Source organism: Mercenaria mercenaria, chromosome 1, assembly GCF_021730395.1.
Source record: "Mercenaria mercenaria strain notata chromosome 1, MADL_Memer_1, whole genome shotgun sequence".
Lineage (NCBI taxonomy): Eukaryota > Metazoa > Mollusca > Bivalvia > Venerida > Veneridae > Mercenaria > Mercenaria mercenaria.
In genome coordinates this window covers 64,930,215-64,950,982 of record NC_069361.1, presented here as the reverse complement: position 1 = coordinate 64,950,982, position 20,768 = coordinate 64,930,215, and the positions used below count along the sequence as shown (strand labels likewise).

The following is a 20,768-nucleotide window of genomic DNA, read 5'->3' as shown; positions in this document are numbered from 1 at the left end:
CTAACCCAGGTACCTACCTACAATATAGTTGTAGATCCCTAGCTATACATTTAGCTACTTACAAGTCCATTGATCATCAAGTCAGACAGTATAGAAATAGACCTAGACTTGTTATTTTCATAGGTGCTGGCAGACTAAGCTGGCCGCCGAGAGCGTGAGAATTGCAATAGTGCTTGGAACTCGGATTATGGTATGCTTGAGTTTCCGACTGTCACTGTCTGAAAAGTAATTTGAGAATTTCCGGAATTTGACTATGACCTGATCGTCGACGGGTTCGCAACTGACGTGGCCTGTTCTAGGTATTGCTTGACTTTTATCAATGTATCAATTTACTAAATCGGAGTACCAGGTTGAAGATATGACTCATCTGACAGCCAGCCCTCTATTTATATATGAAAACTATGCATATTTTGCAACAATGATACATTGAACGGTCCTCAACGAAACCGTCGGCAATAATATTGGCAAATATACATATCTACTTAGCAATGTTTAGATATATTTAAGTTATTTCATAAATGTTGTGTTTGGAACATTCTACAATATGTTAAGTTAATGAACACAAATGCCTTTTACCGTCGAAAGTACGGAAATACAGATTTTCCAAATTCGTACACTGACAAAGATGCTGTCTTTTTGTCACAATTTCAAATTTTGTCATTTCTGTCAAAACAGTTTTTAATTTGCTTTATTTCGCCAAAGTGCGCGAGTGTCTTGTTGCGACGTAGAAACGCACTGATGCTTAACGTTAAAAATAAAGATCTAATCAGAAGATATTTCGTTTTTGTTGGTACCAGTCAATAACGTGGGCTCTGAAAAAAGTTATAGTGTGGTTCCTCCTTAAGTGCATGGACTCTGTAATTTCGACTAGTTACGTCCAGTAAGTTAGGATTTGTCATTTCGGTGATATCAAATTATAGCAATTTGTATAACGGCAGATATTACCCACTGATAATATTAAATACTTTACAAACCGTCAAACATTTTAGTCCACCAACATGTAACCATGCAGTTAAGATATAGATGGTTCAGTGAAGGGTTTTAGCTTTATTTGTTTTTACTTAATATTTTAACACGCATTTACTTCTTTATCTACAGTTTTAGGGGCACCTGCGGTTTTCCTCTATTTTTACAGCTGGATGTTTAGAGTGAAGTTTATGTGATGTCACAAATTAAAAGTTGTCCTTTGAACTACGAAAAATGGTACACTTTTAGGGAGATAATATTTTAAACATTTATTTATTATCCAAAATGACCAAGAGACGGAAACAGAGAACGGTTTTCACGGGAATTTTGTTAATCCTCTGCGACGAGTGGTGGGGGTTTTAGGAATGGTCTCCGTCCATCCTTCAGTCTTCCAGCCTTCAGGTGGTTTGTAACATTTTGTGTCCGCTTTGTATCTCCTAAACCCATTGAAGGATTTTAATAAAACTTGGGTCAAATGATCACCTCATCAAGACAATGTGCAGAACACATGAGTCAGCCAGGTCAAAGGTTTGAGCCTTCCATTTTATGTTCGCTCTGTATGTCCTAAACCCCTTGAAGGATTTTTATGATACTTGAGTTAAATGATCACCTCATCAAGTCAATGTGCAGAATTTATGAGTCTGCCATTTTGGCTCAAGGTCAAGGTCACAACTCAATGTCAAAGTTTGAGCTTTCCATTTTGTGTCTGCTCTGTTTCTCCTAAACCCCTTAAAGAATTTTAATGTAACTTTAGTCAAATGATCACCGCATCCAGACAATGTGCAGAACTCATGTGACTGCCGTATTGACTCAAGGTCAAGGTCACAACTCAATGTCAAGGTTTGAGCCTTCCATTTTGTGTCTGCTCTGTATCTCTTAAACCCCTTGAAGTATTTTCAAATTTATTTCATGATACATAAACTATAAAATATACTTAACAAAGTCAATGCTTCCACCCAATACCTCAACCCCTTTCACTAACCATTATAGCGGTGGGGGATATAGCTGTCTTTCAGACTGCCTTGTTTGATGAGGAATCTTGTTTGAATTCAAACCTATGCTACGTTTTGAATTTAAACTCGAAGAGATTTTGCAGCATCCCTATAAACTATAAAAGATCTGTGATGGGAAAGAAGTGTAAACAGTCCGAAAAAAAGAACGAAACCCATAATCTTTATGATTTTAATAAGTAATTCAAACTGCCTGGTTTTCTTATTTCTTCGTGCATTTGATATTTTCCACCGCGGACCTTCTGATCGAAGGTATCAAATCCCGCCAAAAGTCTGTTTCTCGGGCATATAAATATTGTTCAACATTGTCAGTCCTATCTATCTTCATGTATTTCTGATCTGTGATATCGTAGGTTGGCCAAGTGTCCCCACGTTGTCCGTTTGGGTTCCTGCAAAAAAAGTATATCAAATTGAAACAGTTTTTCATCATGGTAAGGAATTAAGCAGGGAAAATATCAAGTTCTTTATGCCGCGACGAAGCTACAGTTCATCAGAATACAGTCAAAGAAGTGTTAAGACTACCTCCATATAAAGGCCGCAACTATAAAACCTGCTTGTACAAACCATTTTTTCTCTTGCTGTTACGTATATCTAGGTAAGATCGACCTTTTTACGATAAGGCAGTCCTGGAAAGTGGCAAACTTAAATGCGGTATGTAGCGATCCACTCGCAGTTGCTTTGTTTAAGAAACTAGCTATAAACAACTGACGCCGATAAGCACTGTCTGTGACGAGATTGTGTATGTTAAAATAGTGCAAAAAGCTCATTCCCAAACCAGACTGAACAGAAGAATTTGGATAAACAGATATTTATGTAGAGATAGTACCTAAGTTTTTCAAATCATAGGTTTGAAGTTAAAAAGCTTTGAAATGAAGACAAATGTCCATATATTTCTCAAAAACAGAAATATAGACAATATTTTAACCAGAAGTGCGGAGTTATGAGCATTTAATATTTTCATGATAAAGAAAATTTTTTGATCAAGGACATGTAACTCTTCTTGAACATGGAGAGCATAAACATCAAAGGGACATAATATAGTCAATATTTTCTAATTGGGTGCATTTGATTTAACATTCAACTTTGATCTGGATTGCTAAATACTGATCCATGATACTGTATGCTAAAAATTTAGAACATCTGGAACAGTCTATTAACAGAAAAACTATGCTTTAGCAGAATCTAAATAGTTAAGCTCTAACTGGGACTCGAACCTAGGACCTCTCACACCTAAGGCAGACACTCTACCACTTCCCTATAACAGCAGTAGCTAATAGCTATGCAGTTTAATTGCTGGATTACATCGCGTGAACTGGAACAATAATCGGTGAACTCCGGATTATCGGCGTATTCGCTTTGTTACCTAACGGCATTTTTTGTGTAAAGAAAAAATATAATCTAATGCTGCCAACGTCGTAATTGGTCAAATCTGCCCAAATTTCTCTGACGTGTTGTTCAGAGTATGAACTTACTAACTGGCAGTACCAGTGAAATATTACTTACACTGAATATTTTATATTTGCCCTTTTTGCAGCTGCCAAACGGCAAAGACGATAAGATTTGTACAAATATAAGTAATTATTTTACCAGTTTTGGGAGAATTTCAATTAATGGGAAATTACAGTTACAAACTAAATACCTTTCTGCAACACATGGAGTCATTAGCATTCACTGTCAATCAGTATTATGACTAAGATCGACTGTCATTCATTTATTTCAAAGTTTCATAGACAGAGTCCGTTGTTTACATTTTTATCTTTAGTTTGAAAAATCAGGGTATGCGAAGAGCTATGGTACGGTCTCTAATTTATGTGCAATTTTTTAACTCTATTACACAGGTCAAGAAACGAACCAATAATCGCTTCTCACTCAATCATTATTTTTGTTCATTTCGGTTAAGAATTTTTTAAAACCCGAAACACAATTATCCATTCGTTGGAAAAACCTGCTCCGATAAAGAGGCGGCCAGTGTCGTGATTGACTCGGCTCTAGTGGATAAAACAACAGCTAATCTAATTATGTACTGGAAACATACGCGAGAGCTGGCTACTGCTCCATGAGCACTTATAGTCTGGTAATACCTTTTGGACTTTTGGATCTCAATATAGCACTATATAGTAAGCCATTTTATTACTTACCCATATTTTGCAAAAGCTGTCCAGTAACCTATCAATCTCTCAGACAGTTTCTTTTCCCAGCTTTCTGGTGGAATCACGCTCATATTCTTAGCACGCATTGGAAACTGGAAGCCAAACAACGGAGCAAGCTCGTCTCCGTGGCCGGAAGCTTGTACCCAGCGTGGCGACGCAATAGCATGTCCATTCAGGGCTGCTTCGAAATGGTAAAGATAGCTGCTGGCATTTGTGCTATGAGCATGGAGCCTTGAGTACTCTATGGCAGGAACTCCCATATAAATATCACCGTTCATTTTTGAAAACTGATGTAACAAACAAACTGGATCGTCCGCTGCTCTCCAGTCTGTATATTCTTGAGCGATAATATCCTTTACAACATCCGGTATCTCGGTTTTCGGTCCGAAAACTATTGGATATATACTTGGAATATAAAAAGAATTCATACTTTCACGCGAAATGTTAAATGTGTCTTCAAATCCACCCGGAAGACCCATTACCCAGAGAGACCCTTCGTCAGTGTTGAATCCGTTTATCAAATTTAATGACCGTAAAAACTGCACCTCATCTGACAGACCATTAATATCTTTTAGCAGTTCCAGTGGGTTTCCTTTTAGGAATTCTCCGTCAATTGTTGTAAAAAAAGAGTATAAATCGCGTCCCTCCGTAGGAGAGCTCATTAAAGTTTTAGCTAATGTTTCTACAAATTTCTCAGCGTTCGTTTCTTGAAAACATTTCAGTATGCTTTCTTTTGATTTCATACTCGTTGTGTTGCATTTCATTTTTTCTGCCATTAACATAGCCAGGTTTATATTTTCAGATCTCATTACTTGGGTTAATAAAGAGATTGTTCCACTTTCAGTGATCACCCCTCGAAAAAGCATGTGATTTTCAGGATACATAGATTGGAGTGTCACACTTGTTGATCCCGCGGATTGTCCAAAGATTGTGATCCTTTCCGGGTCACCACCAAACGAGTCAATGTTATCACTGACCCATTTAAAAGCCATATGTTGATCCCAGTGACCCATATTTCCCGGTACACTTGGCGTATCCATATCAAGAAATCCAAACATCCAAAGTCTGTAATTGATGGTAACCACAATGACATTTCCAACAGATGCAAGAGTATCCGCCGGATATTGTTTCGCACTTCCAGTTACAAGTCCCCCGCCATGAACGAAGATCATCACAGCGTGTCTGGAAGAGGTATCAGGGGCCTGTTCAGGAACAAAAACATTAAGAAACAAACAATCTTCGCTTTGGTCCGGTTCATTACCCATCGGGTCGTACTGGACACATGAATGTCCAAAGCTCTTTGCCTGGAAAGTGTTGTTTGTAAAATTTCCGTATGGTGCTGGTTTCTGGAAGCGCAAGTTTCCGACTGGAGGTTTCGCAAATGGCAATCCAAGGTACCTGGAAACATTGTAGCTAACTCCATTGAATACGAAGGTGTATCGAGTTCCAGTCACAGTTCCAACTTTTGTTTCCACGCCTGGTCCATCAGATCGAACATAATGCGCTATAAATATTAAACTTATTGCTTGCAAGATGTGCGGCATATTGCAGTTACTATATATCAAGATAGGGTTAATTTATAAAATTGTATTTTGTATAACAGGCATGTCCTTATATAATTGAAGATGTGCGGCATATTTCAGCTACTATATAAAGACGATAAACTGATAAGATATGAACTTTTTATAATAGGAATGTCCTTACAAAATAACTCGGGGGCATTTCTTCTTTTGTAATGGTTACTCGGAAAATGTTCGGAATAATGTGCTGTGGTATGACTGTGATTTTAGGAACGTTTTCGATCCGCGAATTGAGAGAACAACCACGTTGTTTATAATGGCTACATAATACAAACAAAGCGTTTAGTTGGTCGTGTTGACTTAGATGAAGAAAAGTACGAATACTTAATAATGTAACTAGTGTTCTAGTAACTGAACCATTCGGGAAGCAAAGTGGCCACTTATTACATGTTTCTTTCGAAAGGCCAGGTGCATAAGAATATACATGGCTAAATAAAACACACATTTTCGAAATTAAAGATAAACTTTATTTAAAGAAAAAAATGTATGCTTAATCAAATGTTGAAAATGAATAAACTTTTTGCACCTAATATAAGGATTCTTGTTTTTTGTAGGGATAATACGCGTTTTTTGTATATTAACGTCTGCAGAAGCCCGCGGGATTGTTTGTGACCGAGACCGAAGTCTCGTGTATTGTCGCTATTCTTGCATAAAAATATTTCACGACGGTTTATGTATTGTTTTCATATGTGATGACTTGACGATTCCGGTACATTTTTTATTTGCCATTCTTGTTGTTCTTGGAAACGGTAAACATGTTTTAAATATCCGTATCCAGGGCCCGAAAATAAACAACACTATCAAAAGCACATCCTGAAGGTTTTTAAAGCGATTTTTTTATTTCTCATTATTACAAACATGAAATTACTAATAACTGTTCATATAACTTCACAATTTGGTGGACTCGATCACAGTTTAAAGAATAATAACTTTACATCTGAGTTATATTGAGTGCGGACACGCAGTTGGAGTATGGAAAAGTACGAACGTATATAAATTCTTCGAGAAATTAGATAAAAACATACCGACTGATACTTACCAAAATCATAAATATAATACCTAAAAACGAACAATAGCACAACTTACAAGCGATACTTATTTATTCACAGTTATTTACAATAACTGAACAGACGCTTTGTTAAGGGAGTGAACTCTAAGAGAAGCTAGTGCGTACATTGATGAGGGCAGTACGTTTGGGGTGGAAACAGATACAGCTTAACATACTATGGATTACATTGTATCTATAATGCTACAAGAAGAGATTGTTTATGAGGAAACAGGACGCAGATGCCAAATATCAGTGTGCGCAAAAGTATCTACATATATCCCTTGCAAAGCATTTCAAAAATAATCAAACCCTTGAGATGTCTGGTGGTTGCGGGTTTTGCTAGGTTTATTTTCATTTTAAATGCCAATCTATAAATATACATGTATAAGAAACAAATACTAATATGCCTTGATCTAAGATAAACTCTGCCTGACCTTACATGAACAGCTGGAAGTCAGTGATGTAACCATGGGCTGGAATACCTAATCATTGACAAATCTTATATAATCTAAATGGCCAGTCTGAATGGATAGAGGATGAATAAGAAATGCTTGATCATTGATAATTCATCCGCATTGTTCATGAATGGGACTACTTTGTGTAGCACATGAACAAATTCCCTTAGTTGTGATTTGGAATCAAATAAAGATGCTACATGATTGTCAGAAATACACTTAACTTTGTTTGCGGGATAAACCCGCAACCAAAAATCATGTATTAACAGCACGTGAATTGCCTTGTTTGCACACGATTTTTCTCCCGTTAAAACATGGGCGGATCCAGTGAAAAAAGTAGTTTTTATGCAAGAATAGTCTTTTGTTAATAAGTAAAATGTATATTCTTTATAAACGAGAGTTGTCGGAGGACAGCAACGCTCGACTATTCAACTGCTTTGTAAATTGTATGAATATAGAATTCGCAAAAGGGGCATAATTTGGTAAAAATTTAAAATAGGGTCATGGAACCTGAATAGTGCATATCAGCTCACGACAGTGGAAAGTGTGTGAAGTTTACATCCATTCCCTTAAGTGGGTACAAAGATACCAGCTTACATACAAAAACTTAACAAAAATCTGCTAAAAATGAATAAGTGTATTAGTAAAACTTATTCCAATAAGACTTAGTGGTAACTAAAAATCAGCTTACATACAAAAACTTAACCAAACCAGGACGCCGACGCCAACGCACGGGTGAGTCCAATAGGTCTACCTAATCTTTGAACAGTCGCCCTAAAAATGTAGGACAATATATATGAGGTAGCCAATATGAGGTACAACTAGGGTACTCCTATTAATATTTGATATAATCTATGTGTTCAAAACATCGAAAGGAATACAACTGTTTGTTTATTTTACCTTATTTGATAAAGGGGTATTCATAGCTGTATTGATAACCTTTAATGTACATATGGTTAGTCACACAGAGGGTGAAATTTAGCACAGTCACAAAGGGTAGAAATCAGCACAAAGTGAAAATGATCAAATTTTAACTAGAGAATATTTTCAAGGCCGTAGGATTATGGCATGTTGGTTCAATTAAATGTAAAAAAGCAGATGACGAAATCAACGTACTTCCCAGTGTTTATCTATATTAGATCCGTTAATTGGTATATTCTAAAATCAAAGGAGCTGTATGAATGGTATCGGTTTAAAGACCTACCACGACCTAGTGACCTTCTTCCTCCGCAAACAAAACTTCATGAAAATCATTCTTATAATACAGGTAATTTACATACAGCTATACTATAGTTTTTAGGTTGACAAGTAGGCCTTCCTATGGTGGCATATTTCTGCATTTGATAACCAGGTAAATTTCGCGAAAATATATCGAGTTTTCAAGAAAAAGAAAAGTTTTCGCGGAAACATATAAGCTTTTCGTGAATTGATTGAACTTCAGTGAATAGGTAACAAAAATAAAAACGCCAAAATTATACGATATCTTAGAATTCAAAATAAGTAGGCCTGATCAAAAAGATTTATTTAATTTTATCACCATAAACGAAGTTTAAGGTAAGTCTGCACGTTTAAATCGAAACTTTTTCTACAATGTAGAATTTGATTAAACTCTGTTTTTGTTTTCAAAATTTCAGACTATACTACGGAAGAGCATTAGTGCCAGGTGTGTTTTTTTATTAACTCGAAATTTCGAGTTACTAACCCGAAATTTCGAGTTAATAAGTCGAAATTTCGAGTTACGTAATCGAGTTACTAAATTTCGTTTTTTCATTAACTCGAAATTTCGAGTTAGTAACTCGAGTTACTATCTTGCCCTTTTATCCACAAAATTTGTCTGTCAAAGGCCAACAATGTAATGGACGACTTTTGATTCTTCGAAGTGGAATCATTTATCTACACATCCACATATTGTACCGAACATGTAGGGACTTGTACCTTTACTACCATACAACATTGTATGACCTACCATAGCCTCTATAGCTACTCTAGATTTCAAACTGTAGGCCTATCCAGGATATATACCCACCATTTACATGTATAGTATATTCATGTGGTAGGGGCTCGAACTAGGTCGAAAACCATCCAGATATGGTCAAATTAGTGAAATATTCTAAGTTTGAATACTTCCCGCTTTCCTTCTATGACCTCTCCTCAAAATCTAGATCCGTCCAGGTATCCAATCTTGGTCGGACTTATAACTACACTTTCATTTAGATATGGGCTCAAACTAGGTCAACAAACCTTCCAAACTTAAACATGGTTTAGGCATCTGAGGTTTTCCTCCAACATAAAAGCTGGGAAGTCGCCATATGACCTATAATTGTGTCGGTGCGACGTTAAACCCAACAAAATCAATCAATAAATAAACATGGTTTAAATAGTGATATTTTCAATGAGCAAACCCTGTAGGGCTACCCAATGGATACACCAGGTACCTACTCTTGGCCAGGACCTATTCATCAACGTAAACTATTGTAGTCAGTAACTCGAAATTTCGACTTAATAACTCGAAATTTCAAGATATGTAACTCGAAATTTCGAGTTACTAACTTGAAATTTCGAGTTACTTATCTCGAAATTTCGAGTTACTAACTTGAAATTTCGACTTAGTAACTCGAAATTTCGACTTAATAACTCGAAATTTCAACTTAATAAATAACATACACCTGGCACTAATGCTCTTCCGTAGCATATGGCCTATAAGGTGTTGAAATAAAAATAATAGGTTCGTGTGCTTATTGCTGAGATATTTGACCACGATTAAAGTAAACCGCACATTTTCGCTTATTTTAAGACATCATTTTGAATAATTTAATATCTTAATTTGTCAGATGTTTTAATATATTGTTTTAACTTTAGAAAGATAGTAACAATGCCATAGTAGTTTACTCTCTGGCTGGCATTAATTCATAACATGATTTTTTATTTCCGTACGCCGAAACCAGACTTTACTGTACATTTTCCGGATAAACGACGTTACGCCATCACTTCCGGTTTACCAAACGTGTCTACCTAAAGACGAGTATACTATTCACTTGGTCTGTCCGTTTGTCTGTCTGTCTGTCCGCTTTTACAAACAGACACTTTGATAAGGGAAATAAATAACAGTAAATTCCATTCGTTACGTAAGTTTATTGACTCTTGTGTTGTTTTATAACTTCTTTTACATGGCTAAAATATAGCTATTTAAGTATCAATTTTAGGAATGTCCATCCATCCGTCTGCCCGTCCGTGCACATTTTGTCGTCACTATATCTCAGCAATCAATGGACAGATACCAATTAAACTATAATTTTTGTAAATATCATCGGCATCTTCCAGTCCTTTGACAATTTCAGTAAAGCTTGTTTTACAATAAAGTACATGGTTTTCCTGTGCCCAAGCGGTATTCTGGGGGAGAGCGGGATTTACATTCAGTGATAGTTCTAGGTCCTTTAATTAATCTTTGTCATTTATAACATGTCCTAAACGTAATCCACTGACGGATCAAATGTACAAAGTTATAAATGTCATATATACCATTACAGACCCGATTTTACTGAATACTTTGATTCAGATATTTTCTTTTGTTACACCAGATAGTTGATACTTGGCCATACCTTGTCAGTTTACCAAATGGACAGTTCTACATTAGATGCTATTACGAAAATTGTGCTAAATATTTTCATCTGAAGTGCCTTCATGTTAATTTTCCAGACGAAAGGCTAAATTTTTCACATTTCTACGAGCATATGGCATACATTGTAATATTTATGAGCCAGGGAAAGAACCACTGAACTATTAAGATGTCAGTATCAACAGGAAAGCTTCTGATGCAAATTGCAAAAAAAGTATCCGAAATAACAGATAAATCCAATAATGAAAAAGATTCAAGAAGAGAATGTTAGAGAATCATCTACAAAAGTGTTTATCAAAATTAAAGATGGACAAGTATTTTAAACAGATGTGACTCGTGAACAAAATAGTGTGACAAGTGAATATAATAGTTATTCCAAGGACCTGTTTTGTCAGGAATGAGATCTAAATGATACTGAACATATACAAGAGAAAACTGGATCATGTGGAAATAAGAAGGGCATGTACACGTTTTACTTAATAACAAAATTACTAAAAACAAGAAACCTAGGTGCAAAAATATTACCAAAGTTCAACCAAAAATTAAAATCTACACATGTAATAGTATAAATTGTAATCAACCGTTTTCAAAAAAACAACAACGACAAAAAAAAAACACGTTTTTATTCATGCATTTTTGCGACTTAAAAATGGACGTGGTTGTAAAAATCTTACAAAGTCATTATCAGGATTTTAACCTGGAGTCTGAAACATTTGATAACATATGCTATGATGTAACAAACAAAAGAAAGATCAGTATTTACTTTTATAAACGACATGATTCTAAAATTTATTTGTTTTATTTATTGACATTTTGTGACTTGAAAGACAAAAATACGAAATGGTATTTAAGAAACTACATATTAAGTATTGTTATTGTAGAAATGACTTTTTTAATTTCTTATGAAAAGTCCCTTCTTGTAACAAAATGTGCATGTCAATTATGCTTTCTTATGGAAAACCTCTTGAAATTGAAATAAACATCCAGGTAATAATACCCGGAGGCAATAGACATCGACATCGCAATGCCGGTCACCCGTTAAAATACCATATAGCTGTTGTCTCCCTGATATCGATTTTCTGCCATATCGGGCATGAGATCAATTTTTCCTCATGATCCTCTAAAAGTGACACAGATGTACAAAAAGTTGACATTTGTGATTTTTTAACAGTGGAAATGATCCGGAGTGGGATGCATTTGAGTATAAGGGTGGAAAACGAAAACGTAAAGAAGTTTCCAAAGTGATATTTGTGCAGACAGTAGCTCTGAAGAAGTAAAGAAAAGAAACAACAGAAAAACTAAAAGTAGCAGATGAAAAAAGAATTTGACTTCAGTGAAAATAAAATAGGATTGGGAGAAATTCGATCTTAGAAAGAGACTTATACTAACAAGATTGATATAAATCCAACAGCTGAAATTAATTCCGACCAGAGTCAAATAAATAAACCTCAACAAATAGCAGTTATTGACAGAGTAGAAATCATACAGACAAATGACGATCGTTACATGTTGTACGAGTATCGAGAAAGATTATATCGCAGTGTTGGCTGATAAACCAGTGAAAAGTAAATCAGATAGATTACAAAGGGAAAAAGTAATTCAGTTAAACTGGAAAAGAATGTTCATAAACTTCAAAGAATAAAAGGAAAAAGTTACAAAGGAGTGGCGAAATGTAATGATGGAAATTAAAGTATGTAAAAGATAAGAATGAAAGAATAATGGGCAGGAAAACTTGTACCAAAAGATATGACAGACAAAAGATGTGTAATAATATAAATAAGAGACAAAGAAAAAAATATTTTAACAGTTTTGAAGTCTGAATTGGGTCAAGAAAAGAATATATAGCCGCGCCATGAGAAAACCAACATAATGGCTTTGCGACCAGCATGGATCTAGACCAGCCTGCACATCCGCGCAGTCTGGTCAGTATCCATGCTGTTCGCTTTCAAAGCCTATTGCAATTAGAGAAACCGTTAGCGAACAGCATGGATCCTCCTGGCCAGACTGCACGGATGCGCAGGCTGGTCTGGATCCATGCTGGTCGCAAAGCCACTATGTTGGTTTTCTCATGGCACGGCTCATATGTAAAAGGGCTAATACAGATACTACAACTACAAACTGTAGGAATTAATAGAAAGCACCGGTTGCAGCATATTCTAAAATCAGATGGTCAACAATTTGTAGTGTGCAAACAGCTGTTTTAGCAACTCTAGGAACAGGCGAGAGAATTTATGACTGGTTAGAGGAGAAACTTGACGAAGTTGAGACAAACACAAAATCTTTTTTGTCCGAGGGTATGAGTTATGTTCAAGAATTTTTAGATTCGCTTCCAAAAATACCCTCACATTATTATCATTCTTCGAGTAAAAACATATCTTGAAACCCATTTTTCAAACAATTCAATTTTGTCAAAAAAAAAGATATTGTTGGTATCTGTAGTTTTAGAAAAGTGTATCTTTCACTAAATTTGCACTGTTTCAGCCAGTGTGATTTATGTTAGTGTGGCAATATGTAAGAAAATATATACCAAGAGCATATAAGACGAAAAGACAAAGCACGTACTGACAAAGATTATGACAAAGAAAGTGCTTGAACAAAACAGCTCAACTAGTTTCAGTTGACATGCAGTCCGCTTTACTGAGCCCAAAATTAAAAGCAAGTGCACTGTACTTCAGGTCACAATTTTGCTGTTTACAATGCAGCTAATAAAGATGTTGCATGCTATTTCTGGCACGGGGGAGAGTTGATTTATCCGCCGATGCATTTGCGTCATGCTTGACAGATTCTTTGGAGACACTTATTGAACCCGGAGTAGAAGAAATGATAATTTTCGGTGACGGATGTGGTTACCACAATCGTAATATAACTGTTGCAAATGCGTTGCTTATGATCCAGTCCAAAATAATGTCATGATCTACCAGAAATATTTGGAGAAAGGTCACACACAGATGGCGGTGGACAGTATCCACAGTAAAATTGAACGAAGAATTCGCAATCGAGATATTTTTGTCCCAGCAGTTTATGTTACGCTAGATTAGAACAGAGATATCAAATATTTAGCATACGACCTCTTCAAAACGTACAGCACACTGAAATATTATAATTCAATACGTCCAGGGGTAAATGCCGGGGATCATGTTGTCACAGACTTGGGAGTGCTGAAATACAACCGATCAGGGATAATAGAATTTAAGCTGCACTACAGTGATCAATTTCTGGAAATGCAAAGACGTTTTACACGCGCCGGTGTTCCCTTTGACACAGAACTGAAAACTGAATCAAATAATCCGGCGAAAATCAAGTACGCTAAATATAGGCACTTGCAACAATTGAAGCTACCAAAGTTTTTATGACACTTTGTTACATGATGGTGAACAGTGCTTCAGCTGTGTAAGGTCCAGTGAATGTTTGCGAAAATTAACTGGATTTTAACCGTTACGACAATTGTTTTATTGGTGTGATTTTCCTTCTAGACAGTTAACACTGTTTAAGTGTAGGGAGTGTTTCAGACTGAACATATAGCATAATATATTTCTCAGTAATTCAATATTGTCATTTTTAATTGCTTGTTTAAAAGGAATATACCTGTAATATTAGCTGTGGACGTTTGCCACTTTAAGTGATGATATGACAATTACATAAGCATCCGACTCTGCTTTGCATTTGAAAGCATCATGTTTAATGTTATTGTTACTGTTTCCATGTAAAGTTCATGAGTTCTCTTTATCAGTCTAATTTTATGGCATACGCCAGAGTTTGCAGTAAAGTAACTTCTTTTGGATGCGTGTTTAACCTTAAGTCTGCTGGTGGCAAGTGATTCGGCCTTTGCGACCAGTGCAGACCAAGATCAGCTTGCACATCTGATCATGGTCTGCACTGTTCGCTATTCAGTTAGTAAATTTTAGGTGGCCACCCTTCCAAATGATAATATTTCCGCCATCATACTTCGTAATTGTACCATCGTTCATTAGGAGCAAGTGATGAACTTGAACAGAACATTGTAGCTTACAGCAGACCACTGAATGTCCTCGCAAACCTGTATTTCTGGTTCCCTCAACATCGCAATTTCAATGTAGCCGGAGAGCAAGTTACCTTTCTTATTTTCTCTTCATTGGAGTGAGTGTAATTTATAGTTATCCATTTGCAACATATAATACACGGGAGTAAGAAACTTGACATTTGCGCATATGCAGAGTTGATTTCCGAGTTGAAACAATCAATTTACATACAAGGAAATAAGAATTTGTCATATAGGTGAATGGAATTTGTAATAACCAGTTTAAAGTAGGTTATTCATATATACCAATTTGTATGATGGCGGTTAATACCCTCCATACATGTTTTGTTTTTGTTTTTTTCTTGTTTAAAACTTATTTTAAATACTGCGCAAATATACGTAGTAGTATATTACCTGGTATTAAATTATTCGATGATTTACACTCGAAAGCGATAGACCTGAAAGTACATATGTAAGACTACCTAAGATTAACTATATCAAGATTTTTGTGCAAATCATGATGCAAGTTTGTTTCATTCTTGTTACCTGCTTTTTTCTTGGAAGGAAAATCAGCTCAGCTGAATTTCCTAGTGTGACAACTAAACTTGGAGATATATATGGCGTATATAGAACAGTGTCATTTAAAGAGAGAGAATTCAAAGTTAAGAGATTTCTTGGTATACCATACGCAATGCCACCTGTCGGAAAGTTAAGATTCAAGAAACCGGAACCTGTTGAAATATTATCACCGAATCCATTTCAGGCTGATACATTCGGATCACCTTGCGCTCAGGTTGACATATTTGATCAGAAAAAAAGCAGAAAATTCGCTAACAGAAGATTGTCTATTTTTAAATATCTACGTCCCAGATCAAGAACCAGACAAAGAGACGGGACATGCTGTGATGGTATTTATACATGGCGGTGGGTTCTCGCTTGGCACTGGAAACAGATTTATCGGTGACCGTTTAGCGTCTGTCGGTAACGTTATAGTTGTAACTATCAATTATAGACTTTGGATATGGGGATTTTTGGATTTTAATGATGAAAGAGCTCCAGGAAATATGGGGTTATGGGATCAACAGATGGCATTGAAATGGGTGAATAAAAACATTGAATCTTTCGGAGGGGACAAGGATAGGGTCACCATATTTGGACAATCGGCTGGTGCGATAAGTGTTGGTTTACATGCTCTTTATCCTAAAAATGAAGGACTTTTCCAAAATGTTATCGCAGAGAGTGGATCCCCAACTGTCATGAGCCTTGTCAAGAATATTGACGAAAACATACAACCTGCAGCATACTTGGCACAACTGTTAAACTGTAGTACTGAAAACAACGACCAAGTGTTTGAGTGCATTCAGAAAAGTGACAGCGATTCTATGATTAAAGCGTTTAAAAATGCTTTAACAGATCCGAGGTTTTTTTGGAACGTCATTTTCACACCCACACTAGATGGCGAATTTGTGAAAAGTTCTCCTTCAAGACTTGTAGAACAGGCTAAAACTGGTGCTCCAGCTGAAGTAGAATTTTTCAGATCCTTGAGTTTTATTAACGGGTTAAATGGAGACGAAGGTGGAATGTGGATTCAAATGATTGATGGTACAAATAAAAGATATGATGATTTAAAGCTGTCACAAGACGGCTTTGATGATAAAGTTATACCACTGGTTACGGCCTCGGATGGAAAGGGGTCGTACGTGTTGAAGTCACTAATAAGTTCGAAATATAAAGACTGGAAAACCCCTTACGAGCCTAAAAACATTGGAAAACAAGCTATAAAACTATTGGGAGACATATACATTAACGTTCCAGGTATTGAATTTGGCAGGTTACATGCTAATGATACAAAATCCGGTAGTTATCTGTACAGGTTTACTGCAGGGGTCGAACGGCATCTCATACCTACTCCAAGCTGGATTGGTTCGGGTAACCACGCTGATGAGATTGGACCGGTATTTGGCTATCATTTAGACTATGATTGGTTTGATGGTATAAAGGGTGATTATTCCCCTCCTGAATGGGAATGGAACTTGTCTGAAAGAATGATGACGTTTTGGACAAATTTTGCCAAATACAGGTAATCGCCAAGTTTTCAGGTTCGTTTATGTTTTCTTAAGTGTTTTCAAACATCCTGAGTACATGTCAGCGAAGTTATGATATTAGACATTCTATGTTCCTATGGAATCGATTGTTATTTCTACATAATGATTCGTAATTTTCAGAAGAGTGAAGGGTCATTTTTAGCTCATCTGATATTTTTGTTTGGGGGAAGGGGGTGGGGAGGGGATGATGAGTTATTGTCATCACTTGATCGGCGTCGACGTGGCATCGGCGTGGCATCGGCGTGGCGTCGGCGTCGGCTTTGCCTGGTTAAGTTTTGTGTTTAGGCCAGATTTCCTCCTAAACTATCAAAGCTATTGCTTTAAAAATTGCAACACTTGTTCATCATCAACAGCTGACTCTGTACAGCAAGAAATATAACTCCATCCTGCTTTTTGCAAAAAATATTACCCCTTTTAGACTTAGAAAATATAAGATTTCTTGGTTAGGTTTTGCGTTTAGGTCAACTTTTCTCCTTAACGATCAAAGCTATTGCTTTAAAACTTGGAGCAGTTATTTGCCATTAAAAGCTGATTCTACACAGCAAGTACCGTAACTCTACATTGCTTTTTGCAAAAATTATGACCCTTTTGGACAGAAAATCATATTTCTTGGTTAAGTTTTGTGTTTAGGTCAGCTTTTCTCCTAAACTATCAAAGATATTGCTTGCAACACTTGTTCACATGAATACAGTATTCATCACAGTTAAGTGTCTAGTCAATACATCTACCACATACCACATCTATACAGATTTCACAGTATATAATTGTATATTAACCATCATAAAACACACGGGTAGGACAATATTTCTATAATACAGAGACAAAAAAATCAGATGAGCGTCTGCACCCGCAAGGCGGTGCTCTTGTTGATGTTTCAACTGACGGTAAATCGTGTTATGTTTCCTATTGGTAAACCGACAATCAGTTCGTGTCCAGTTTTCTTATCTATGGGCAGAAATCAACCCATGTCCTGATTTCGTCCAGTATTCTGGTCTGAAAACCAACAGTCAGCTACGTCCAGTTTTCTTGCCTATAAACCAAAAATCTATCCATCGCAGGTTTCCTTGCGGTAAACCGATAATCAATACTTTGAAATATTTCATGCGGTAAATCGATAATCAATCCATGTCAAATTTTGCTGCCTATAAACCGACCATAAGTTAATTCTTAGTTTTACTACAACTTTATAACAAATCCTTTATCCAGTTGACTGTTACATGCCTGCATGTCATTCCAAAAATATCTGTTTTGATTTTTTTCTTCGATTCGACATTTTAGTTTTAAGTAAATCTCAGTAAAAAGCTTTTGTATCTCACCGACCTCACTCGAAAGGTGATACATAAAGCATCAATACCAGCGAATATAGACTTTGCCAGTAGTTTAAAACTTCTCGCCAGCAGTTGGGGTGTTTTTTGTTAAAGGTTCATTTCCACCAAGTTTGGTATAGAGTGTATATATGACACTGAAAAATGATAAAGTAAGTGGAAATAAGTGTCGGATAATGGTAAAATAAACAAAACGTGTTGATTTTATCCATTATCTTAAAACGTTACAACGTTTTACTCCCTTCTGCAGAATATGTTAGGTAATTTATTAGGATATCTTGCAAAAGTCACATGTGAGTAAGTTTTTGCCGCTGTTCACATTCACATTCACGGCACCCACATTTTATCGATTTTCAAAAGAAAACATTTACCTTGATAATGTGAGTATAATTTTAATATATTTTAATCAAATTGATATTTCTAACTCCTGTTTACTTTTAGCAATCCAAATGGACAGGATGGAAGTAACAGTTGGCCGAAATATACAATTGATCACGAGCATTATCTAAATTTCGACAGAAGAGATTACGTTGGGCAATACTTACACGCAGATGAAGTGGAATTTTGGCGGAATATAGTTCCGATGGTGGAAGAAAAATGTCATGACGCTGAATCATCTGCATTCTCAAGAAAGTCGTTTGACACATGTGATGCGGAAGGGGGATGCGATTAACAAAACAATGATTACTTTAAGTAAAATAGGCTCCTACACTTATTCGCACAAATCTATCTCCGTAAATATCGTGCAACTACTAGTATATAAAAGTTTTTTCCTCCGTACAAAATGCAAAATGTATATAGCGTATACGTTATAAGGAAGTTAATTTATGACCTGATTAAGTTACAATTGTTGAGATTATATTTATTCAGTTACATTTTATATACATTTGATATATAAGACACAGACAAATGACATAGATTAGGCCCTAAAGTGCAAAATTTGTTTAAATATCTTTATTTAGAATATCACATCACTCATTTGTAGGTTTATGTTTATAATTATACACGTTTCTAAAGTGCAGTGATTTACTTCAGGCACCCCAAGAACGCAAATAGTTACATATAAAAATTGCTACATATGAATATAATAATAATACATACATAAAAGGAAGCTATGCCAATTAGATCATTAAACGATTAAATTATAAACCATGTCTCCTTAAAATAACTGATATCTTCTTTAAATAACTGAGCATCATTTAACCTACATAAGCCGATTTGGACAAATAAGGAAACAGCTAGTGTATTTCTATCCTAGGTTTCAAATCGGCCTTCATACTAATACCATGTCTCTAATAAGAAATGACCATGTAGACATTGTACGTGCGGGTCAGAGTTGAGTATAATATTCTGCATCTCTGAATAGCCGACGAAGCATATTCAACACTGGTAAAATTACTATTGTAGGCCGTCCTAGTTATAATCATAGCCGATATAAGCTCTTTGTCCAATGTAATGTTAGGAATACCATTCATTAGCGCAATTTTAAGGCCTAGAATAATTGCTTTGTTCAGGGTAATGCCCAAAGAATTAGTTGAAAGATAGGTAGGCTTTCAACTTTAAAAATAATTTTACATTATATGTCAGACAGGGGCGTTGTACCCCAGATATGAGCAGCATAGCTACGAACCAAGCAGAGATGCTGCGAGTGTGGTTGGTGAGGGAGGGGATCTCCTTCTCCAGGCGGATTGGGGTTTTGGGGGTTCCCCTTGAAAATGTTGTAAAAAATACCGAGAGATGCGTTCTCTTGCTATATCCCAGCGTTAATATATTTTGTTTGTCACATTTGTTCTACATATTACAAAGAAAATATTTAGATTCATACCGCTCATGCTTACTGGCAGGAATCGTGACAGTGGCTAAAATAGCAACTGGAGCAGTCCCGGATATTTTGAGGAGTATACGTAACCATTTTTCGTAGAGTTCTATGTAACTTTACCTTGGAAAGTATGTGCTTCAAAAGATTGATCGCACTGACACGATGCATGACCCGTCAATACTAGTTTTCATCCTTTCGTTGCATAGGCAAAATTCACATATTAGGGATATACCAGTTTTTGTTGTTATCGTTTTTGAAATCTTTGTCAGTGGTTAATTTAATGCATGATTTCTGCATATGCATGTTGACAGGTTTTTGATAAATGCATCAACTGCAAATATTTTAAGTTTTCTCACAGGAAACTTAACTTTTTTTTCTAGTTTGTTAAAGAACATCAAATATTGGCGGTATTTCGGTATCCAGATTTGGATATAGATTGATAGATTTACTTGAATTGCGACCATTAAAAAATCTTAAATATCACACAAGGAGTGACTTTTTTCTCACTCGAGATATCTCTGATAATTTTTGTTCTCCTGCAGCTCTCTTGATTTACCAGTAAAGCACATGTCATTTGATATTGAAGAACAGCAGAGTGAGACATGTGTCCTGTTTTTGTGCAAACAAATTTTCCGACATGGCCAAATTGAGTAGGACATACATATGTTTGTAGAACTCTCGGCCGTAGCCGTAGAAA

General features: G+C 36.0%; 2 protein-coding genes across 2 annotated transcripts; one reads left to right on the top strand and one right to left on the bottom strand.

Moving 5' to 3' along the window:
• Positions 1-1,838: 1,838 nt before the first annotated feature.
• Positions 1,839-5,761, bottom strand: LOC123545528 (carboxylesterase 1C-like). The gene is made up of 2 exons (XM_045331852.2): positions 4,115-5,761; positions 1,839-2,365 (listed from the first exon to the last, which is right to left on the bottom strand). Exons 1-2 carry the CDS (start codon positions 5,668-5,670, stop codon positions 2,179-2,181), a joined length of 1,743 nt encoding a protein of 580 aa, XP_045187787.2. The 5' UTR covers positions 5,671-5,761; the 3' UTR covers positions 1,839-2,178.
• A 2,258-nt stretch (positions 5,762-8,019) lies between these two features.
• Positions 8,020-19,401, top strand: LOC123545530 (cholinesterase 1-like). The gene is made up of 6 exons (XM_053550752.1): positions 8,020-8,024; positions 11,997-12,098; positions 13,010-13,119; positions 13,943-14,126; positions 15,586-16,902; positions 18,694-19,401. The coding sequence occupies exons 1-6, from the start codon at positions 8,020-8,022 to the stop codon at positions 18,923-18,925; spliced, it is 1,950 nt and encodes a 649-aa protein (XP_053406727.1). The 3' UTR covers positions 18,926-19,401.
• The last annotated feature ends 1,367 nt before the right edge of the window (positions 19,402-20,768 follow it).

What these genes read in the sequence shown, in the direction of transcription:
- LOC123545528 (XM_045331852.2), bottom strand. Translation starts at nt 5,670, where the DNA reads ATGCCGCACATCTTGCAAGCAATAAGTTTAATATTTATAGCGCATTAT. An exon ending in ACAGCTTTTGCAAAATATGG is followed by an intron (nt 2,366 to 4,114) that starts GTAAGTAATAAA and finishes CTTTTTTTGCAG; the next exon opens with GAACCCAAACGGACAACGTG.
- LOC123545530 (XM_053550752.1), top strand. An exon ending in CAGACAGTAGCTCTGAAGAA is followed by an intron (nt 12,099 to 13,009) that starts GTAAAGAAAAGA and finishes AACAATTTGTAG; the next exon opens with TGTGCAAACAGCTGTTTTAG. An exon ending in AAAATCTTTTTTGTCCGAGG is followed by an intron (nt 13,120 to 13,942) that starts GTATGAGTTATG and finishes CAATACGTCCAG; the next exon opens with GGGTAAATGCCGGGGATCAT.